The sequence below is a fragment of the Neofelis nebulosa genome, chromosome 16, assembly GCF_028018385.1.
Source record: "Neofelis nebulosa isolate mNeoNeb1 chromosome 16, mNeoNeb1.pri, whole genome shotgun sequence".
Lineage (NCBI taxonomy): Eukaryota > Metazoa > Chordata > Mammalia > Carnivora > Felidae > Neofelis > Neofelis nebulosa.
In genome coordinates, this window is record NC_080797.1 from 33,153,635 (window position 1) to 33,172,935 (window position 19,301).

Sequence of the window (19,301 nt, forward strand, 5' to 3'; positions counted from 1 at the left end):
CCCTGCCCCTCCCCTCCACTCTCTCTCTCTCAAAACTAAATAAATATTTAAAAAAATGATTCTTCTCCCTCTCCCCCACTTGTGCACGTGCTTTCACTCTAAAATACAATTTTTAGATTTTGGAGACTGTGGGGGTGTTATTGCCATGTTCCTGTCTGTGGTCACCTAATCTTAGCGGATCCCTACAAGTAGTTACTTGAGTGACAACCCATGGCATACTTCATGACTTACGTATTTATTACAGAGATTTATATGAACTTTGCATAAGAAAGATAATAAATTGATACTTTCTTTTCTCTTTCAACCTTTCCTCTCTGAGAAAAAGTTGCCAAGAGCAAGTCACAAACCATTCTGGTGGAAATGCTGAGCCAAGCTGGGACGGGTTACTCCCTCAATACTAAGAGAAGCCGACTCTGACTCCGGGAGAAACTGACTCTCCTACGTTATGACCTGATTGTGAAAACAAAAGTCCTCTTTGTGGAACAGAAAAACATACACTCCCTCTAAACAATGGATTGAAAATGAATTTGATTTATAAGTGAGAAGACTGAGGGCGGGATACTGATTCAGAAATTCTGCAGCGTGTAATAGAAGAAATGGCAGGGAACCACTGCCTCCTGTGATTTGAAGGCCACTGTGAAGGAAAACAATGTACTGAAAGTTTTTCATATTAGGACATATATCATTGCATCACATTCATTTATCTTTCTGGATATTTTCATAGCCCTTAATAAAAAATGTTAAAATAAAAAAAGGAAATAAAACACAATTTTTAAAAATTGTTTTAAGGGACCCCGGGTGGCTCAGTCAGTTAAGCCTCCGACTCTTGGTTTCGGTTGGGTCATGATCTCGGGGTTTTGTGCGTTCGAGGCTTGCATGGGGCTCCGTGCTGACAGCTCAGAGCCTGCTTGGGATTCTCTTTCCCTCTCTCTCTGCCTCTTTCCTGCTCCGGGGCATGCAGGCTCTCTCTGTGTCTATCTCTCAAAATAAATAAGTAAACTTAAAAAAATAAAACCACACCAAACTTGTGTGCATTAAAAAATTGTTTATGCTGGGGCGCCTGGGTGGCGCAGTCGGTTAAGCGTCCGACTTCAGCCAGGTCACGATCTCGCGGTCCGTGAGTTCGAGCCCCGCGTCAGGCTCTGGGCTGATGGCTCGGAGCCTGGAGCCTGTTTCCGATTCTGTGTCTCCCTCTCTCTCTGCCCCTCCCCCGTTCATGCTCTGTCTCTCTCTGTCCCAAAAATAAATAAAAAATGTTAAAAAAAAAATTAAAAAAAAAAAAATTGTTTATGCTGATACGTGGAAAAAATAAGCAAAAATAAAGAGAAAAAAGAGGAAAAAATCTAGTTCAGATCTTCCATGTTCTTTCACATCATCCCCTGTAAAGGAGAGTTGGCCTCTTCAGAGTTGCACCCTGAACCCACACTGTGCCCCTTACAGGCTCCTTCCTATCCCTATACCTGACTGGTGGACATTGACAATTACATCTACTAACTGTCTCCTTCAACGTCTGGTTGGTCCTGGGGGTCACAGATCATTCTTATTAAATGTCCTAGCATGGTAATCCCCAGGTTAAATATTCAAGAAGTCTCACTAAGTGATTGTTTCGTCACTCAGCCTGAAGAATCTGCAGAAGGAAAGAGGATGCCTTGGCCCCTTTCCTTGAAGAAATTCTTAGAACAGTTGGCCTCAAATATTCATGAGCATCAGAATCATGTTTTGGCAGGTGGGTGTGGTATTTTGATTTGGCAGAACTTGGGTGGGGCACTGTAATCTGCATTTTTAACAAGCACTCCCGTGTTATTCTGACCCCATTTTGAGAATGTCCTCTAAAGTCAAGATCTGCATAGACAATTGACTTCATTTCCATTTAAATTCTCAGAGACATCTCAGACTTAGCAGGTCTTTTTTTTTTTTTTTTTTTTAACATTTTTATTTATTTTTGAGACAGGGAGAGACAGAGCATGAACAGGGGAGGGTCAGAGAGAGGGAGACACAGAATCTGAAACAGGCTCCAGGCTCTGAGCTGTCAGCACAGAGCCCAACGCGGGGCTCGAACTCACGGACCACGAGATCATGACCTGAGCCGAAGTCGGACGCTTAACCAACTGAGCCACCCAGGCGCCCCTTAGACTTAGCAGGTCTAAAGTGCACTCTTGGCCTGCTTAGTTGGTGGAGTGTGTGACTCTTGATCTTGAGGTTGTGGGTTTGAGCCCCACATGGGTGTAGCGATTACTTAAAAATAAAAGTCTTAAAAAAAAAAAAAAGTGAAGTGAAACTCTTGATACCCTCCCAAATTTTTCCACCACCCACACAACCTTCCCAATCTCAGCAAATGATTCCACATTCCACCTAGTTACTCACACCAGGAATCTTGAAGTCATTTGTTTTTTATTTTATTTTATTTTATTTTATTTTATTTTATTTTATTTTAGGGAGAGAAAGAGCACGCAACCAAGGGAAGGAGCAAAGGGAGAGAGAGACAATCTCTTTTTTTTAAATATTTGTTTCATTTTGAGAGAGAGAGAGAGAGCCCGTGCACATGAGCACAGGGAAGGAGCAGAAAGAGACGGAGAGAGAAAATCCCAGTCTTTGCACTGACACAGCGTGGAACCTGACCCAGGGCTCAAACTCAGGACCATGAGATCATGACCTGAGCTGAAGTCAAGAATAAGACGCTTAACTGACTGATTCACCCAGGCATCCCATCACTCTCTCTTTTTAAAAGTTTATTTATTTATTTTGAGAGAGAGAGAGAGAGCACACTCTCATGCATGCTCGAATGAGTGGGGGAGGGGCAGAGAGAGAAGGAGAGAGAGAGTATCCTAAGCAGGTTCCACACCATCAGCGCGGAGCCTGATTTGGGGCTCAAACTCACCAACTGTGAGATCATGATCTGAGCCCAACTCAAGAGCTGGACGCTTAACTGACTGATTCACCCAGGTGCCTCCCCACCTCGCCCCGCCACCCTCTCCCTTTTAAAGTAAGCTCTATATCCAGTGTGGGGCTTGAACTCATGACCCCTGAGATCAGAGTCAAATGAGTCACATGCCCTACCAACTGAGCCAGCCAGGCACCCCTGAGGGATCTCTTGGAAATGTAAACAGGGTCACGTTGCTCCTCTTCTTCAAATCTATCAAAGCTTTCCCTCTGTGCAGAGTCCAGCTCCTCGCTGTGACTTCACGGCCCTCCTTGGTGAGTGGTTCCTGCCTCTCTTTCCACTTCACTTCTAAATCCTTTTCCCTACCCCTTGTGGTCCCTCTGACCTGGACTGGCTACAGAACATGCAGGGCCCAGTGCAAAGTGAAAATGCAGAGCACTTGCTCAAAAGTTATTAAGAATTTCAAGATGTAACAGTTACACCAAGAATGGAGCATCAACCCGAGGGTGGAGCCTTTCCGAGTACAGAGCTTTGTGCTACAGGCCCTGCCTCTGCCTGGAACTGTCTGCCCCAGTTTATAATACCCAGCTCTCAGCTCAAATGTCACCTCTTCAGAATTGTCTGCTGAATTTAAAGTAACCTCACCCAGTTCCTCTCAATCATATCACATCACTGGAGAAGTGATCTCTGCACGTGGCCCTAACTGAAATGATCTCATTTGTTTACTTGTATATTTTCTGTGTCTCCCTGCTTCCCTCCGCGACCCCCCCCACCACCAAAAAAAAGAAACTCAATGAAGGACTTTTCCCGCCATGTCACTTCTGTATCTCCAACACCCAGAGCAGGGCTGCTTCAAGACTAGGCACATGATAAATGTTCGGTGAATAAAACAAATGACTATGCTGAAGAATGCACTCCAGGAAGCTGGTGAAGCATACTGGCCATCTACCACAGGGGCATCCTACAGCCAGCAGCGTTTTTGCTTTTGTTTTTTATTATTTTTTTTAAAGATTAAAAAAAATGTTCATTAAGTAAACTTTATTCCCACCGTGGGGCTCAAACTCACAATCCCAAGACCAAGAGTCGCATGCTTCACTGACTGAGCCAGCCAGGTGCCCCTATTTTTTTTTTTTTTTTTTTATTTGAGTCGCATTTGAATTCCTTCAGGCATCCTTCCCACTGTCTTTTTTTTTTTTTTTTTTTAATGTTTATTTTTTGAGACAGAGAGAGAAAGAGCACAAGGGAGGGAGGGGCAGAGAGAGAGGGAGACACAGAATCTGAAGAGGCTCCAGGCTCTGAGCTGTCAGCATGGAGCCTGAAGCTGGGCTTGAATTCACGAACCATCAGTTCATGACCTGAGCTCAAGTGGGATGCTTAACCGACTGAGCCACCCAGGTGCCCCTTCCCACTGTCTTAAATTCTATCCCAATTTACACACTTCAGTTCCTGTCTTTTCTGTGGTTGAGCAGGGATGAACACATCACTTTCGAATCTTTCTATTTATGTGACCAAGAACAAATTACTTGATGTCTCTGAACATTTCCTCTTCATCTGCCCAATGAGGACAATTCTGCTATCAGCTATTTGAATTGAGATTAAAGGAAATAACACCCATACATTGCATGTAAACACTAAAATGTGTATAAGTGCTGCTGTTACGAGTTTAAGAGAGGCAGTGGTGAAATGGGAAGGACACGGCATTCTGGTTCTAGCTCTTCACCTACTACATGTATGACTTTGGCCATGTGACACTACCTGCCTTAGCCTCCGTGTCGTCTCCCACAAAATGGTTGTGTTAGCAGTGACAGCTATGTTACAGTATTGTTGGGATTATCAGAGAAGGTTCGAGAAGAAAGTAGGAGTTACTCTTACCTTTCCCTGAAAGAGCAGTGGGAAGGAGCCATTGGAAGAGCCCCGGGACAGTCCCTCGTGTAGCCAGCAGGGGTCTGCTCTCCCTCACATTGTACCCAGGACTCCTTGGGAGACACGGCTGGGTCCACAGGGCCCAAACACAGGCAGCTCTTGGTTTCACCATCCCAAATGCCTGTCTCCATAATGAGAAAGGAACAGAAATCTGATTTCACATATAATCAAGGCACCTCCCCCAACCATGCAAAAACAAACAGATAAATAAATAAAATAGCTACGCTTTGTGCCTTCCAAAATGTGCGGGTTCCAGCTGATGGAGTTCAGGACATGCTACCCCCAAATATGGCACTGTGACACGTTGAATGTTTCAAGCTGAAGGAATTTAAGGAATCATAGATGCAGAAAGGGCTTTCTAACTCCCTGAAGCATGTCAGAAAACTGTCATGTGAGAAGTGCTCTCTCTGTATCTGGAGAGAAGAAGCACCCTTATCTCTGAAGTCTGAGGGATACAGGGAGGAATCTGAATGAACAGGCCTTGCTACATTTCTCCCAGTTTACTATATTGTTCTATCCTATCTTTCTACAGTTGGGTCCTCATTTCCTTATGAAGGCTCCCGTGTCACTTAAAACTTATACTAAATAAATCTGTATGCTTTTCTCTTATTAGTCTGTCTTTGGTTACAGGAGTTCCAGTGGAGAACCTAAAAAGGTAGAGAAAAAGGTATTCTCCCTGTCCTACACAGCCCTCTATCATTACTTACTGACCCTACGCTCTTGCAGGCTGGGGCTTCATAGATCAGTCCCACTTTTGCCGCTTGGCTACCAGGAGTCTGACCTTGGGTGAGGGTGGGATTGGGGAGGTCTGGAGGAAAGGAGGGCCTTCTAAGATTGTCCCAGCTCCTTGCTCCTTTGCCTTCAGTGCCCCGCCCTTTTCCTGTTCCCATCAGCTTCAGCCTTCACAGTGCCGGTCTTTCCCTATGCGGGTTCCCACTGGACAAATGTCTAGTTTGGCATCTGGGAGTAGAGGTTTAGAGGTGGGGCTCTTGACCCAGGCAGACCCAATTTGAATCCAGACTCTACCTCTTACTAGGAGTTTGACCTTGGGTAAATTCATAGAAGCCTCAGTTTCCTTACTTGGGAAATAGGAAAAAACCTAATCATAGTACCTACTTCATAGGGTGGCTGTGAGCACCAAATGAGATAATGCATGTGGAGGTTATTAGCTTGCTGCAAGCACGGCACATAGTAAGCCCCACCCCAAAGGCTGCTAAATAGGGATAAACTTTCAAAATATCTAACAACTGTTCTCCTTGGCCAAGTATAGAAAAATCCGAGGGGCTGCTGGGTGGCTCAGTCGGTTAAGTGTCTGACTCTTGATTTCGGCTCAGGTCATGATCTCACAGTTCATGGGATTGAGCCCCGAGCAGCGCTCTGTACTGACAGCATGGAGCCTGCTTGGGATTCTCTCTCTCCCTCTCTAACCTCTCCCCTGCCCACACACATCCTCTCTCTCAAAATAAATAAATAAACATTAAAAAAAATCTGAGTTATGTGATACTCTTTTCTATGTTGTCTTATCCCTGCAAGAAGTGAAAGAATAGAGAACTGGCTGGTATGGACCTTTTTTTCAATCACTAAATTGAATTTGTGGTTTTAATTGAAGTAATATTATTTCCATAGGCTAAAAAGTCAAACTATTCTGCATGGCTTTTTATGAAAAAAGTCATCTCACCACTAATTATTATTTGGAGGCAGCTGCTTTCAACTCTTTTAGCTCTTTCTTCCTTATTTTTAATCATGCCTCTGTCCAATATTTCTTCATTCTAAATAATATGCTCATACTAATATTCCTTGATTTTTTTTCAAATGTAGACATTACCTATTGAGTTCCCATTATGGAAGAAGACTTATATCTCCCAAACTAGCCCCCTTTCCTTTCCTATACCCTCACTATATACTTTTGTTAAACATTTTTATTAGATCAATATTCAGGTTTTGTTTTTTGTTTTTTGTTTAGAGAAAGAGAGGGTGCAAGTGAGCAAGGGGCAGAAAGAGAGAGAAAAGTGGGGCTCAAGCTCACTTGAAGTGGGGCTCCTGCTCACCAGAAGCAGGGTGCAAGCTCACCCAAGCAGGGCTCGAGCTCATCAGATGTGGAACTTGAACTCATGAACTGGGAGATCATGACCTGAGCTGAAGTCAGAGGCTTAACAACTGAGCCAGCAGGCGCCCAATATTCAGTTTTTATATTACTGTGATTGTAGGTATTTTTCACAGTTAAGCCATGTTACAGAGTAGAATTACTATCTTTAAATTTTTTCCTTATAGGGGGTGCCTGACTGGCTCAGTCGGTGGAGTGTGTGACTCTTGATCTTGAGGTTGTGAGTTCAAGCCTCATGTTGGTGTGAAGATTGCTTAAAAAAATAAAACCTTAAAAAATTCTTTTTCCTTATAATATTTTCCCTTGAAGTTTTTTGTCTGTCTTTCTTTCTTTTTCTTTCTTTTTTTTTTCTTTCCATGGTTTTCTATATTCTTGTCACTGACTTCCCCTGTATACACTTTGTAGAAATGAAAACGTCCCTTTCAGATCCACTAGTATCCCAGCAATATTCTTTCTGGCTTGCCCCTTCTTGGGGCCTCTGTCCTCCTGTGTCCTCTTATTTTCAACTGGATTGTGTGTTTTTAGGCCTGCTGCACACTAGTCATCCTGGAGTGTCTCCACACGGTTACCCTGGGAATCCTTTTCGCTTCTTCCTCAGGCTGGATTTGATTTCTGGACCTCAAGTCTCCCTCTTTATTGTTTTACTCCTTTGTTTTGCTGTAGAACTTCCCTTAGTGTCTTCCAGAGAAAGAGTCCGTGGAAAATAGATTTTTTTTTTTTGAGAGCTTGCAGGTTGAAAAATGTCATTTTCCCCTTTTACAGTTGAGTAATGATTTGGGTGGATAAAGACTTTTTTCTTTCCGTCTTTTTTGGGGGTAGGTGGGTGGGTGGATATAGATCTCTAGGTTCAAACTCTCCTCTCAGAATTTCTAGGGAATTACTCCTTAGTCTGGTGTTTTGGAGAGATCCAAGATCATTCCAATTCCCAATCCTTCATTTGTGACCTATTTTTCTTCTTTGGAAAGCTGTAAGACCTTCTCTTTATCCCATGTGTCCTGAAATTTCACAACGCTGTACCAGGCAGCAAGCTATTTTTCCATCCATTGTGCTGGGCCCTCTCAACTTGGACATTCAGGCTCTTAGAACCAGAAAATGTTATTTCTTCAATATGCTCTTCCTTCCTTTTTTCCCCCATTCTTTCTGGAAATTCTGCTATTCAGATGCTGGACTGACACTTACATTTTCTTCTCTGTTCTTTCCTATTTTTCTTCTCACCTATTCAAAAAATCTTTCTTTAGTGCCTATTATGTGTCATTCATTATTCTAGGTGCTAGGGATACAGAAGGGAATAGAACTGGGAAAAAAAACACCTCTGCTCTAATGGAGTTTACATTAAATATTAGAAAGTGTAACTACTATGGAGAAAAATAAAATTAGGGAAAGAGACCAGGATGTTCAGAATACTAAGCTCCGTGATTTTAAATAGGGTTATCAGGGAAGATCTTACTGAGAAACTAACATTTGAATAAAGCCCAGAGGATGAGGAGACAAGCCACATTGATAAGTTATCTTGGGAGGAATGAGGCAAAAAGAACAACATATACATTAGCCCCTAAGTAGGGCAGACTGAGGCAGGAACAGGTCTGGAGGATCAAGGTATAGCCAAGAAGCCAGTGTGCCCAGAGAGGAGGGGCAGAGAGGAATGATGTCTGAGAGGTGAGGTGATAGTGGTGAATGACAGGGAAAGCCACTGAAAGGTTTCAGCAGAGGACTAATGTGCTCTAATTGACCTCGTAACCTTATCACTATGCTCCTTGGAAGACGGTAGGGGGTCAGGTGGAGTCAGACGCTTAGTTGCTATTGCAATGATGAGGGAGAAAGTGAAGATGGCTTGGACCAGGGTGTCTTTTTATTGTTTTCTGGGAGATTTCTGCAATTATTTCTTAACTCTTCTATTGAATTTTTCATTTCTGCTTAAAACATTTTAACTTTCAAAAGTTATTTCTTAATCTCTGAATATTCCTTTTTTCTCTTTTTGGCATCTGATGCTTCCTGATGTGGTCCCTTATTTCCTGAGGTAATATTATATTTCTGTGGCTATTGATTGCCATTCTTTTTTTTTTTTTTTAATTTTTTTTTCAACGTTTTTAATTTATTTTTGGGACAGAGAGAGACAGAGCATGAACGGGGGAGGGGCAGAGAGAGAGGGAGACACAGAATCGGAAACAGGCTCCAGGCTCCGAGCCATCAGCCCAGAGCCTGACGCGGGGCTCGAACTCACGGACCGCGAGATCGTGACCTGGCTGAAATCGGACGCTTAACCGACTGCGCCACCCAGGCGCCCCTGATTGCCATTCTTTTGATGGTTTCTTTTATTATTTCCATTATCTCTGGTCCCTCTGAATTCCCCTTCCTGTTTTTTGTTTTGCTTTGGGGTGGGGGTGTCTCTGTCTTACAGGTTCCCTTCAATGTCTGGTTATCTTTGGCTATCCATTCATACATAAGAGCTAAGTGGAAGCTCTGTGTGGATGGGGCTTCTGGAATGATGGACTTCTCTGCAGGATATCTGGGCTGGAACATGACCTTTATATGTTGGGGAGACCCCACCCCTACTCCATTTTTTCCACCAAGTCTGACCACAATGTTAGCTTCCACCAACTCTTCTCACTTTCGGCATGGTACTTCTTTCCTTATCTGTGCCAGATATGTTAAAGTCTCTTTGTTCAGTCTTTCCGGAGGACAAAGGAATTTATAGAGTCCGTTTCCTAAACTGCCTTGTAACCAGTCCTGTTTTCAACTCTCTCATCTTGGTACCTGGTGATTCCAATTCCTGAACCTTTCTGGTACACCTTAGCATTAGTCAACTAGTTTCCTTGGCTTCTCCACTCCAGTAATTTGTTTCTTCTATTCTACTAAAGGCATTTCCATTTAAATTTGTTTCTTCTATTCTGCTAAAGCTATTTCCATTTAGCTATGCTTTCCGGCTTCCAAAATCTTTTCTTTTCTTTTTTTTTAATCTTTTCTTTTTTAAAAGATTTTATTTTTAAGTAACCTCTATACCCAATGGGGGCTCAAACTTACAACCCCGTGATCAAGAGTTGCATACTCTACATACTGAGCCTGTCAGGAACCCCTCCAGCTTCCAAACTGTTGTTTACATCTCTTGCCTGCTGTTGTTCCTTCTTCAGGCCTCCTTGTCCATGTGAGTTTACTGCCCTTCTCATCCTTTTATTGTCATTTTAGTGGGGTTGGGAGAGAGAGAAGGGGTGTATCTGACTCAACCTGCAACATTTTAACCCTCTAGTCTCTCTACAATATTTACATTCTGTGTTCTGCCTCTCCTTAGATAGAGAGTTCTTTTCACAGCTTAAAATTGTAATTTGCTTGGACTGGGGTTGGGTGAGGCACAGGGTAACAAAGGAATGGAAGATACACATCCTTCTTCCAAAAACTTATATTTCACTTGACTCTCTCAGGGTCGGGAAGGGCTATTTTCCATTTTATGATTTCTGTCAACTACTCTTTTCAAAAGCAGGGAAGTTTTCATGTCTCTCCTACATTTTGTGTATTTTGGCTAAGGGAGCTGGAGGGCTGGGTGGGGTCCTCAGGAAAGCCATAGGATGGAAAAACCTGATTCATAACCCACACAAAGTCATTGCCGGTCATGGGCAGTAGAGATTACCAAATTTAATTTCCTTATTTTATAAAAAGGAAACTGAAACCCAGAGAGCTTTAGTTGATTTTAATCAACTTTGGTCTCCTTAAAAATATTTAATCTCTTAAAAATGCTAACTCTTGGGGCACCTGGGCGGCTCACTTGGTTGAGCATCCAACTCTTGGTTTCAGCTCAGGTCATGATCTCACAGTGTCATGATCTCACAGTTCATGGGATTGAGCCTCAAATCTGGCTCCAAGATAACCGCACAGAGCCTGCTTGGGGTTCTCTCTCTGCCCCTCTCCTGCTAGCCTGCACTTTCTTTCTCTCGTTCTCTCAATATAAACAAATAAACATTAAGAAAAACAAGTCAACTCTTAACAGTTAAGGGGCCTTTAGGTCTAACTTTCCCTTCCCTTTGCTCCAAGCCTGCAGGCGCCTTGCTGTTCCTAAAGGTCAAAGGTCACTTTCGAGGTCTCTGAAATGCACTGTACCTTGTTTTATTTTTTATAGCACTCGTTAATATTTAAAATTATGTAAATATCTTACTATTTATCTGATTTTCTCCACTGGAACTTAAGTCCTATGAGAGAAGGGCTCATTCCTGTCTCGTTAGCCGCTTAATCCTCAGAGCAAACCAGGATTTGAAAGGAGCTAGTCTGCTTCCAGATCTGCGCTTTCAACCACGATATTACGTTGCTATTCAGTGAATAAAGCTGAGGATAAGCTTCTACACACACATGGAAACAAGAGGGTAAGAAAATAGATCTCACTCGTAGAAGCGAGCAGGTGGAAAACAACCGGACCCAAGCGCATTGTGCCCCCGTGACCTTTCTCTCCGGAAGCGCTTGCTGCTCTCGGGCGCGAACGCGCACGCGCGGCCGCCGGGGTCGCTCTGGGCCGCGAGAGTGGAGGGGATTTAAGGGAAGGTTCCGCCTCCAGGACCGAAAGGCGCCTGCGCTGGAGGGGCTCCCTTTTGGACGCGACTTCTCGTTTCCTCCCTCCCTGCCTGCGCGCGCCGGGTGGGCGTGGGAGGAGGCGGGGAACTGGGGAGGCGAGCGAGGGGGCGGGTGTCGCGGGAGGGAAGGAGCGAACCCGAGAGCTTCGTCCTGAGAGGAGCGAAGGCGGCAAAATGGCGGACCGCTTCTCCCGCTTCAACGAGGACCGAGACTTTCAGGTAAACACGGGCGTCGCCGAGCATCCGGGAAGGCGCTGGCCGAGCCGGGACTTCCTCACCCCCCGCTCCCAGCTCTTTTCCTTCAGGCTCTGCTCCGGATTACGAACCGGCTCGCTCTGCTCCCGCCTCCCAATTCTTCAGGGGGCCTCCCAGCTTGAGGCGAGGCCGCGTCTGCTCTCACTTCTTATTCTCTTACCTGTTCAACTTAGGCCGCGGGTTTGCGGCTTCGGCCTGCTTGGGCGGGTTTCGGAAGCCCGACCGCCCACTGGGGTCTGTGCTCCCCTCGGGTCCGCCCGGCCTGCGGAGGCGACGGGCGGGCTCCCGGGGGGAAAAGAGGGGTGGGTTGGGAGGGCTTCGGGCGGGTGTTGCTGAGACTACCGCTTCCGAACCCCGGGGTTTTGCTCGCTCGGCTCTTCTTGGGGTCGTCCTTCGTCCATCCTCACGAGGGTGAATCCCTTTCATTGTCTGTCTTTTCATTTCTTCCCATGGAAAAGGGTGCTTTAGTTACCAGACGCCTTCTTGGTTGGTCAAACATTGAGATTCCTCCGGGCGTGAGCGTTGTTGTTGTTATTAGGCCGTTAGTTTTGCTTGGCAAACCGTAAGTTGTAGGACTGTGGTCGACGTAAGGTTGGCCCCCACCTACCTCGAAAGATTTTTAAGAAGCGTAATGATCATGGACTTCCTAAGCGTTTGATAACTAGCGCCACAAGCTGCCTTTTTCTTTCTTTAGTTGCAAGTGTTGTAAGGAAAAATGTCCTCGTGATAGCAGACATTATTGAGCGAAAAATAAAGGCCAAATTAGAAGAACTCGTCTTTCGGGTGTTTAAAATACCTTCCACTTGAGCATTGTTACCGCAGAAATCTCGGCCACTAAAAGGAATTTACTAGAGATTGCCTATTTCTAGGGTAAAGTACATCCTTGGAGTCTCAAAGAAACCACTGCATTACTACCGCATATCCTGGCAACAGCAATTTGGGTCAGGGGATGAACATCAGAACTCAAGTTTTTATCCCGCTGCAGATCTTTCTCTGAATATCAACATGGGATACTCTAGATACGTTTCAGAAGGCGATTTGGAGGGTTTGAATGCCCCGAAATGATTGGGTTGGTTAATAAACAGGTAAAGCAGTTAAACCAGCACTGTTAACAGTCTAGTGCACAGAACGCTTGTGAGAAGTTTTGCAGCAGTAAGGGATCTGGGGGCTGTTAAAAAGCCTTGTAATCATGCGCCTGCTGTGTAGCTGCAGCACAGGACTGGATCTCAAGGTGTTTAAGAATATAATGCAGGGCCAGGGAAGTTGAAGCAGTTCCTGTATAACCATTTGATTCCTGAGAAAGATTGTTTTTTAGTGAGAACTATAAAACGCGTGTAGGCTGAAAGATGCGTGGGCTTTATTGGTAATTTTTAAAGAGACATGTCGTTAAACTAAAATCCTCAAGTGCTTTTTCAGAGGAGAGAATTTCAAGGTGACCTAATAAAATTGAAAATAGATAATATGGACAATTAAGTTTTGAGGGAAAATGGCTGTCAACCCCAGAAGTTCAGCAGGCTTAAACAAAGAGCATTTGCAGAGCCCTGAAAGAAGAATTTGAAAACTGGATAGCAGATTATGAGTGCTGTCACTTGAAAAAAATGAGAAAGCCTCTACCTTTCAAGTAAGAGTTCTTTCTCTTAGGCTTTGGTTGGGTTTATGTAAAACCTGGTTGCTAGTCCTTTGAGGATAGTACGTTTATTTGAAGTTTGTTTCCTGCTTGTATGTTGGAATAACCAACTCCCGCAGTATTGGGTCAGCCAGGAAAATGTTGGTTTTTAAAAATTCGGATGTCCTAATATTAAGGGTAAAATAGGGTATTGGGAATGAAAACCTTTTAGACAATTATAAGATGTTACAACTTTTGTAAATTATTGTACTACATTTCTAAAAAGCATCCATTTAAAAATACTTAAATGTGGCACCTGGGTGGCTCAGTCTGTTGTGTCTGACTGCTGATTTCTACTCAGGTCATGGTCCCAAAGTAATGGGTCCAAGCCCAGCGTCAGGCTCCATGCTGAGCGTGGAGTCTGCTTAAGATTCTTTTCTCTCCCTCTGCGCCTCTTTGCTGCTCTCTTCTTTCTCTAAAATAGAAAAAAATACATAATAAAAATACTTAAAGTAGTAATTTTCTGGATATTATGGTAAAAGGAAAAATAAAAATTGATTTTCATTAATATGGTCTTTCAATTAAAGTTACTGAGAGGAAGTGTAATAGCATGCTTCTGAATATAGTATATCTGAAACAAATTTCAGGGTTGGGTTCTTCAAAATTAAATGTGGCCTCCTTTTAAGGTTTTAAGTGATAAATGAGGTGAAGGCATTGAATACAGTTGAAAACAAATCCCAAGTAGGTTTCCAAACAAAGTGCATAGATCCTGTTGCTTTAAACAGATCTTCTTACAGCACTTGAAAATTTTCTGTGCTGTCTTCTCTGGTAAGTTCTAGATGAGTATCATTTTCTTTGCCTTTAATTTGGCAAGATAATTTAGAAGTATAAAATTACACTCTTTGCCAATTTATCATCAAGTGCAAATTTTGAAGAGTTTGTGGTATCTTGAACTGAGTATTGAGTCAGAAGTGGGTTCACTTATTTGTAAACACCTGAAGTTTAAAGGTGTTTTGTATAATACGGTGAGGAGCTTAATTAACTGTGGTATGCCACCTGGAGCACTTATGACTAGAAGGGGTAATCATTATCAGGGACATACATTTAAACATTTTCAGTAAGTTCACTTTATTTATTTTTGTTTTTTAAAAGCTTATTTATTTTGAGAGAGTCAGAGAGAGTGTGCACGAGTAAGCAGGTGAGGGGCAGAGAGAGAGGGAGAGAGAGAATCCCAAGCAGGCTCTACGCTGATGGGGGCAGGCAGGGGGAGGCTTGAACCCACGAACTGTGAGATCATGACCTGAGCTAAAATCCAGAGTCTGGTGCTTAACTGACTGAGCCACCCAGGTGCCCCTCGATAACTTCATTTTAATAATAAACAGGTATTACTGTTTACAGGCTTTATGTGTATTATTAGCTAATAATCTTCACAATAACCCTATGAGGTAGGTACTATTAACACCCATTTTCAAATGAAGCAGTTAAGGCATAGAGAATTAAATAGCTGGCCAACCACATACAGTGGATAAATGCCAGAGCCTAGATTCACACTCTGGCTCTTAGACTCTTGAACCTGTGCTCATAATCATTGTGTTTACTGGTGATTACGTATTTTCTGTATCTGTAATTGAGTCATCAAATATGGAGGATAAACTTCTAGGTCACAAAGAGTAAGTGAGCTTTTAGAGAGATTACACAAGTACTTTTTACTGTGTTCTCTTTTGTCCCGATCTGTTTCTTGGTCTCTCAAGGACTTCTAAGGAGACTTCTGACAGTGATGAGTTATACTCTCCTAGAGGATATATTAACTTAGTTTAGGCATTCTTTTGTGTAGTTTTTTTAAGTGATATTTTTTAATCTTTGGAAATCTTTGTGATTTAGGCTGATGTATTTATTTTTTTTAATGTTAAGTTTTGACTACTGCTTTAAGAATCTGACCTCAATTTCTGAATGAGACATGACTTCTGCCTACACTTACCAGGTTAAGGCATATTTGTTCACAGTTTGAAATGTTAACACAAACTAATGGAAAATATATAGTATAATTTAAGATATAGATGTATTTAGTACTTTGAATTACAGGTTCTCTAAAGAAAGTTTTGTTTGTACAGTGATGTGCAACCATAAGGTGTTAAGATCTGCTCAACATTTAGTGGTTGTGCAGCTATTAATGGTGACACTGCTGAATGCTATGAGGAAATACGTTCTTTAGTTTGTGTTCTTGCAGAGGACTGGTGATTTAAAGTAGCCTCTTGTTACTTTTTGTTCTAAATATATTCTGCGTTAGATTTCTTTTTTTTTTTTTTAAATCATTTAATGTTTATTATTGAGAGACAGAGACAGAGCATGAGCAAGGGAGGGGGGGAGAGAGAGAGAGAGAGAGAGAAAGAGAAAGAGAAAGAGAGAATCTGAAGCAGGCTCCAGGCTCTGAGCTGTCAGCACAGAGCCTGACATGGGGCTCGAACTCACAAACTGCGAGATCATGACCTGAGCCGAAGTTGGACACTTAACCGACTGCACCACCCAGGTGTCCCTCTGTATTAGGTTTCTAGTGAAAAGGAGCTATGATAATAGATAGTTGAGTAATAAAAGAATGAGAGAAATATCTTAAAGTTCATAGTAGAAATAAAATTACCCAAGGATTTTCTATAATCTATGTAAGTAATCATAGTGGTAAATAGCAATAAATCATGTATTACTTTTATGTAGCATGTTTGTAGGATTCTTCTAGGTGTTTCACATGATACCAGGATGTGGCCTTCACTTAATTCTGAAGTTTACCATTAAGTGAGGAGGTTAAAGTTTTAAAGTACTTAGGGCACAGAAGCATGTAAGTATATTTTCTGTGGTGGTGTCTTGTAAAAAAGTTTGCATTCTAATGCAGATATGACAGAGACATGGGCAAGTGTTCTAATCTCTGTTTTCTAGGTCTCCCATCATCTGGAAGAGATGCCACTAGCTTTGAGAATGAGTGTCTGCTTTGCTTGGGATACTGAAACTTATGCAAAATTTTTACTGTTCCCTCTCTCAACATATTATGATAGGTGGAAAGGATTGGAACCAAGGCTGTACCAGTTTCAGAATACTGATGATAAATTGGCATGGTTATTAGCAAATGCAAAATTATTGGTTAGTATATTCTCAGGGGATCAAGAATTACCATGTCAGGTCAGCTTAAGGAAAAGCTCTCTGGTGGTGATTTGAAGGATACAGGGTATATATTCAAGATAAAATGTATTTGAAAAGGGATATTTTAAGGAAAAAAAAATCACAGAAAGACATTTATGAGTTTCATTGAAGGGAGAATGGGTTTGACAAGAATTGTGATCACAGGGTTTTGTGTGATGGTATGCTTATTTGTTTTAAAAGTAGGCATGGGAGATGAAGAAACAGATCTAGAGGAATATAGTATCAGGCTGATGATTCACAGGGCTCTTCTAGTACCATGAACATAGAAAAACAGGTGTGTTGTGTTCTTTTATCCTATACATATCACACAGTTCTCATTAGCGTACTACAGAGGGATTCTTTTATCATGTTTTATCAAGTCTTTATGATAAATTATATAACCAGGGTGCTTGGTGGCTCAATCAGTTAAGCATCTGACTCTTGATTTCAGCTCAGGTCGTGATCTCAAGGTTCCTAGGTTCCAGCCCACTGACGGTGCAGAGCCTGTTTGGAATTCTCTCTCTGCTCCTCCCCTGCTCGTGTGTGCATGCTCACTCTCTCCCAAAATAAATAAACTTAAAAAAATACTATGAATTACATAACCAGAACTAAAAACTGTGACTTAAAAATTTTTAAAGATCTATATCACTAATTATCCTGATTCTGCTGCTTTGTAGCTAAGACACATTTCTATGTCCTTTCCATCTGTTTGGGTACATGATAAAATGAAAAAAAGGACAGTGTTTTCCTGGCAAGATTTCCATTTTCTGGGGCACCTGGCTGACTCATTTGGTGGAGCGTGCAACTCTTGATCTCGGTGGTGACTTCAAGCCCCACGTTGAGCGTGGAGTCTGGTTAAAAAAAGAAAAGGAATAGAAATTCATGAGATCTTGAATTATGTATTTGAAACCCATGTAGAGATTTCATCTTTTTTCTTATGACTTGATAAATTTCTAATATTTTATTAGTGAAAATGGGTTCCAACTTGAGGTTGACATCCTGTTCTTGAATTCTATTAAAATTCCTTCCCTGAAAACTGCTTGGTACTTTTGCTTGTGTGTCTGGCATTATATCTCTTTTTCATATTAGCATTGCCATTTAGCATTAAGCGAAAGCTGACTCATGTTTAATTACCAGAGGAATTACAAATGAGCACCACAAATACTGAAAGAAGTCATTGATTTGATATTGCAGCAAATACCAGAAGATGTTGTAATGATTTTCCAGTTATAAAAAGTGAATTGTCTGTTTAACTGTAGAAGTCTAACCGAATGTGCTTAATGCATTGTATTAGTCAATGCAAAAGTTTAAATATATCCAGCTGAAAGAATGTATTGTATTGTCATGCTTATACTAAATGATTTCTTTGGGATTTAACAGATGCATTTGGTATCTTACACTTAATATAGGAATTTATGGAAGGAAAAGCAGCTAAAGTTGCTTTGGCATTGTACATAGGTTATAGCATGTATTATTTTATTTATTTTTTTATTAAAAAATTTTTTTTAGTTATGTATTTTGAGAGAGCACAAGAGCTTGATCCGGGGAGAGGCAGAGAGAAGGGGAGAAGAAGAACCCCAAGCAGTCACCACAGAGCCTCATGCGGGGCTTGAACTCATGAACTGTGAGATCATGACCTGAGCCAGTTAAGAGTCTTGACGCTTAACTGACTGAGCCACCCAGGTGCCCCTAGCACTTAATATTTTAGTAAGTGCCATAGATAGTAATTTAAAACTAGGGCCAAAATAGTAGTTTTCTGTTATTTGCCTTAATTTTTTTAAATATTTATTTATTTTGACGGGGCGCCTGGGTGGCGCAGTCGGTTAAGCGTCCGACTTCAGCCGGGTCACGATCTCGTGGTCCGTGGGTTCGAGCCCCGCGTCGGGCTCTGGGCTGACGGCTCGGAGCCTGGAGCCTGTTTCCGATTCTGTGTCTCCCTCTCTCTCTGCCCCTCCCCCGTTCATGCTCTGTCTCTCTCTGTCCCAAAAATAAATAAAAAACGTTAAAAAAAAATTTTTTTAATAAATATTTATTTATTTTGAGAGAAAGAGGTAGAGAGAGAGAGGAAGAGAATCTCAAGCAGGCTTGACAGTCAGTGCAGGGCTGATGCAGGGCTGGATCTCATGAGCCAGGAGATCATGACTTTAGCCAAAATTAAGCAGCCATCCAGGCATCCCTGCTTAATTTTTATTTTTACCAACAGTGTTGAGGTAAGACATAGGAGGTAAGACATATCTTGAGTTGTGTGTCTTCGTAATATTAATTTGGTCTCATCTCAGGGTGCGTGGGTGGCTCAGTTGGTTGAGAGTCCCACTTTGGCTCATGTCATGATCTCACGGTCTGTGAGTTTGAGCCCCGCGTCGGGCTCTGTGCTGACAGCTCAGGGCCTGGAGCCTGCTTCAGATTCTGTGTCTCCCTCTCTCTCTGCCCCTCCCCCACTCATGCTCTGTCTCTCTCTGTCTCAAAAATAAATAAACGTTAAAAAAAATAAAAAAAAATAATTTGGTCTCATCTCATGAAATTCCAATTGTTTATCATCCTTCTCTGACAATTACATTGATTTCAAAGAGGAATTTGAATTTTCTGTCTGTTTTATGGAATTGAAATACAAAATAGCTCTTCAGATTTAAAGTTGTAATAGAGGGGCGCCTGGGTGGCTCAGTCGGTTAAGCATCTGACTTCAGCTCAGGTCACGATCTCGTGGTCCGTGAGTTTGAGCCCCACATTGGGTTCTGGGCTGATGGCTCGGAGCCTGCTTTGGATTCTGTGTCCCCCTCTCTCTCTGCCCCTCCCCTATTCATGCTCTGTCTC

General features: G+C 42.4%; 1 protein-coding gene across 4 annotated transcripts in view; it reads left to right on the top strand.

Moving 5' to 3' along the window:
• The first annotated feature begins 11,562 nt into the window (after positions 1-11,562).
• The window catches only part of GPATCH8 (G-patch domain containing 8), a 101,232-nt gene continuing 93,493 nt past the window's right edge, over positions 11,563-19,301 (top strand). For 2 of the 4 annotated variants that reach the window (XM_058703666.1, XM_058703667.1), the window contains exon 1: positions 11,563-11,680. In XM_058703666.1, the coding sequence (XP_058559649.1) occupies positions 11,636-11,680 (45 nt within the window). In that variant the 5' untranslated portion in view covers positions 11,563-11,635. The remainder of the gene's footprint in view (positions 11,681-19,301) is intronic. The other 2 variants (XM_058703670.1, XM_058703669.1) reach the window with 1 other exon arrangement.